At 65.7% G+C, this 1,170-nt stretch overlaps 1 protein-coding gene across 1 annotated transcript in view; it reads left to right on the top strand.

The window, feature by feature from the left end:
• TECTA (tectorin alpha) overlaps positions 1–1,170 on the top strand; it is a 26,601-nt gene that overhangs the window by 23,960 nt on the left and 1,471 nt on the right. Inside the window, 2 exon segments of the mRNA XM_009895154.1 lie at positions 44–246; positions 990–1,153. Of these exon segments, the coding sequence (XP_009893456.1) occupies positions 44–246; positions 990–1,153 (367 nt within the window).

Below are 1,170 nucleotides of genomic sequence, written 5' to 3'. Positions count from 1 at the left end.
GGCCATTTGGGGCGATCTCAAGCTGCCGCGTCTTCTCCTCTAGCCACCCACGACATCATTGACGCGGAGGTGACCTGCAAAGCCGCCCAAATGGAGGTGTCCATCTCAAAGTGCAAGCTGCTCCAGCTGGGCTTCGAGCGCGAGGGGGTGCGGGTCAACGACCGCCAGTGCCCCGGCATCGAAGGGGAGGACTTCATTTCCTTCCAGATCAACAACACCAAGGGCAACTGCGGCAACCTGGTGCAGGTGAGCCGGGGCGCGCCTGGCCGGGAGCGAAGGTCGGCCCGGTCGTCTTGGCCGTCTTCTCGGTCATGCAAACCTGAGGGCAGAGGAGGCGGGGGAGCGTGCCTGTGTGAGTCGGCTCGGCGGAATGACAGGGACCCGGGAGTCTGCCGGAGCCCGGGATGCACGCGGAGCTCCGCCCGTCAAGCGGGGCGGCTCACGTTCAGGCCGTAGGTCACAGGCGGGCTTCGTAGCACGCGGGGTCTTTCGACGCGGGGTCACCGCTGCCCTGCCGAGCCGCGTCCCGGTCCTGAGGAGGCAGGAGGAGGCAGAGGAGGGGTTGGGAGGCTGAGGCGAGCGGGTTGTGTATTCTGAGCCGTTGTGTAAGCAAAGAACCATGCTCGGGGGCGTGGAGGCAGCAGGGCTTCGTGCCGGCCGGGACGTCCTCCTGCCTGGCGGCAGCGGCCCCGATTGATGCCGGGGTCGGGGCGGGGATGCGTGTAGGTGCGAGCGATGCCTGGGAGGTACTTGCGTAGGGTAGGGCTTGGGGAAAGGAGAGGCACGTGTCGTCGAGTAAGGATGCTGCCCAGCGGTTTGTAACCCCGCCGTACCGTACCCTTTCTGGCCAGAGGCGGCGGAAGGGTTCCGGGACGCTCGGCCTCTCGCGGCTCATTTAGGGGCCGAGGCGCTCAGGCGCTGAAGGGCTTGCTAGGAGCAGGGGAGCAGGGACGGCCGGTCTGGAGAGACGCCCTGCGCTCCTTTGGCAGTCAAACAGCACGCACATAGTGTACAAGAACACGGTGTGGATCGAGAGCGCGAACAACACGGGCAACATCATCACCCGGGACCGAACCATCAACGTGGAGTTTTCCTGCGCCTACGAGCTGGACATCAAGATCTCCCTGGATTCGGTGGTGCGGCCGATGCTCAGGTGGGAGCCGGGGGGAG

This window comes from Charadrius vociferus, unplaced genomic scaffold (genome assembly GCF_000708025.1).
Source record: "Charadrius vociferus isolate BGI_N301 unplaced genomic scaffold, ASM70802v2 scaffold751, whole genome shotgun sequence".
NCBI classification, from domain to species: domain Eukaryota; kingdom Metazoa; phylum Chordata; class Aves; order Charadriiformes; family Charadriidae; genus Charadrius; species Charadrius vociferus.
This window is presented reverse-complemented; position numbering and strand designations above follow the sequence as displayed.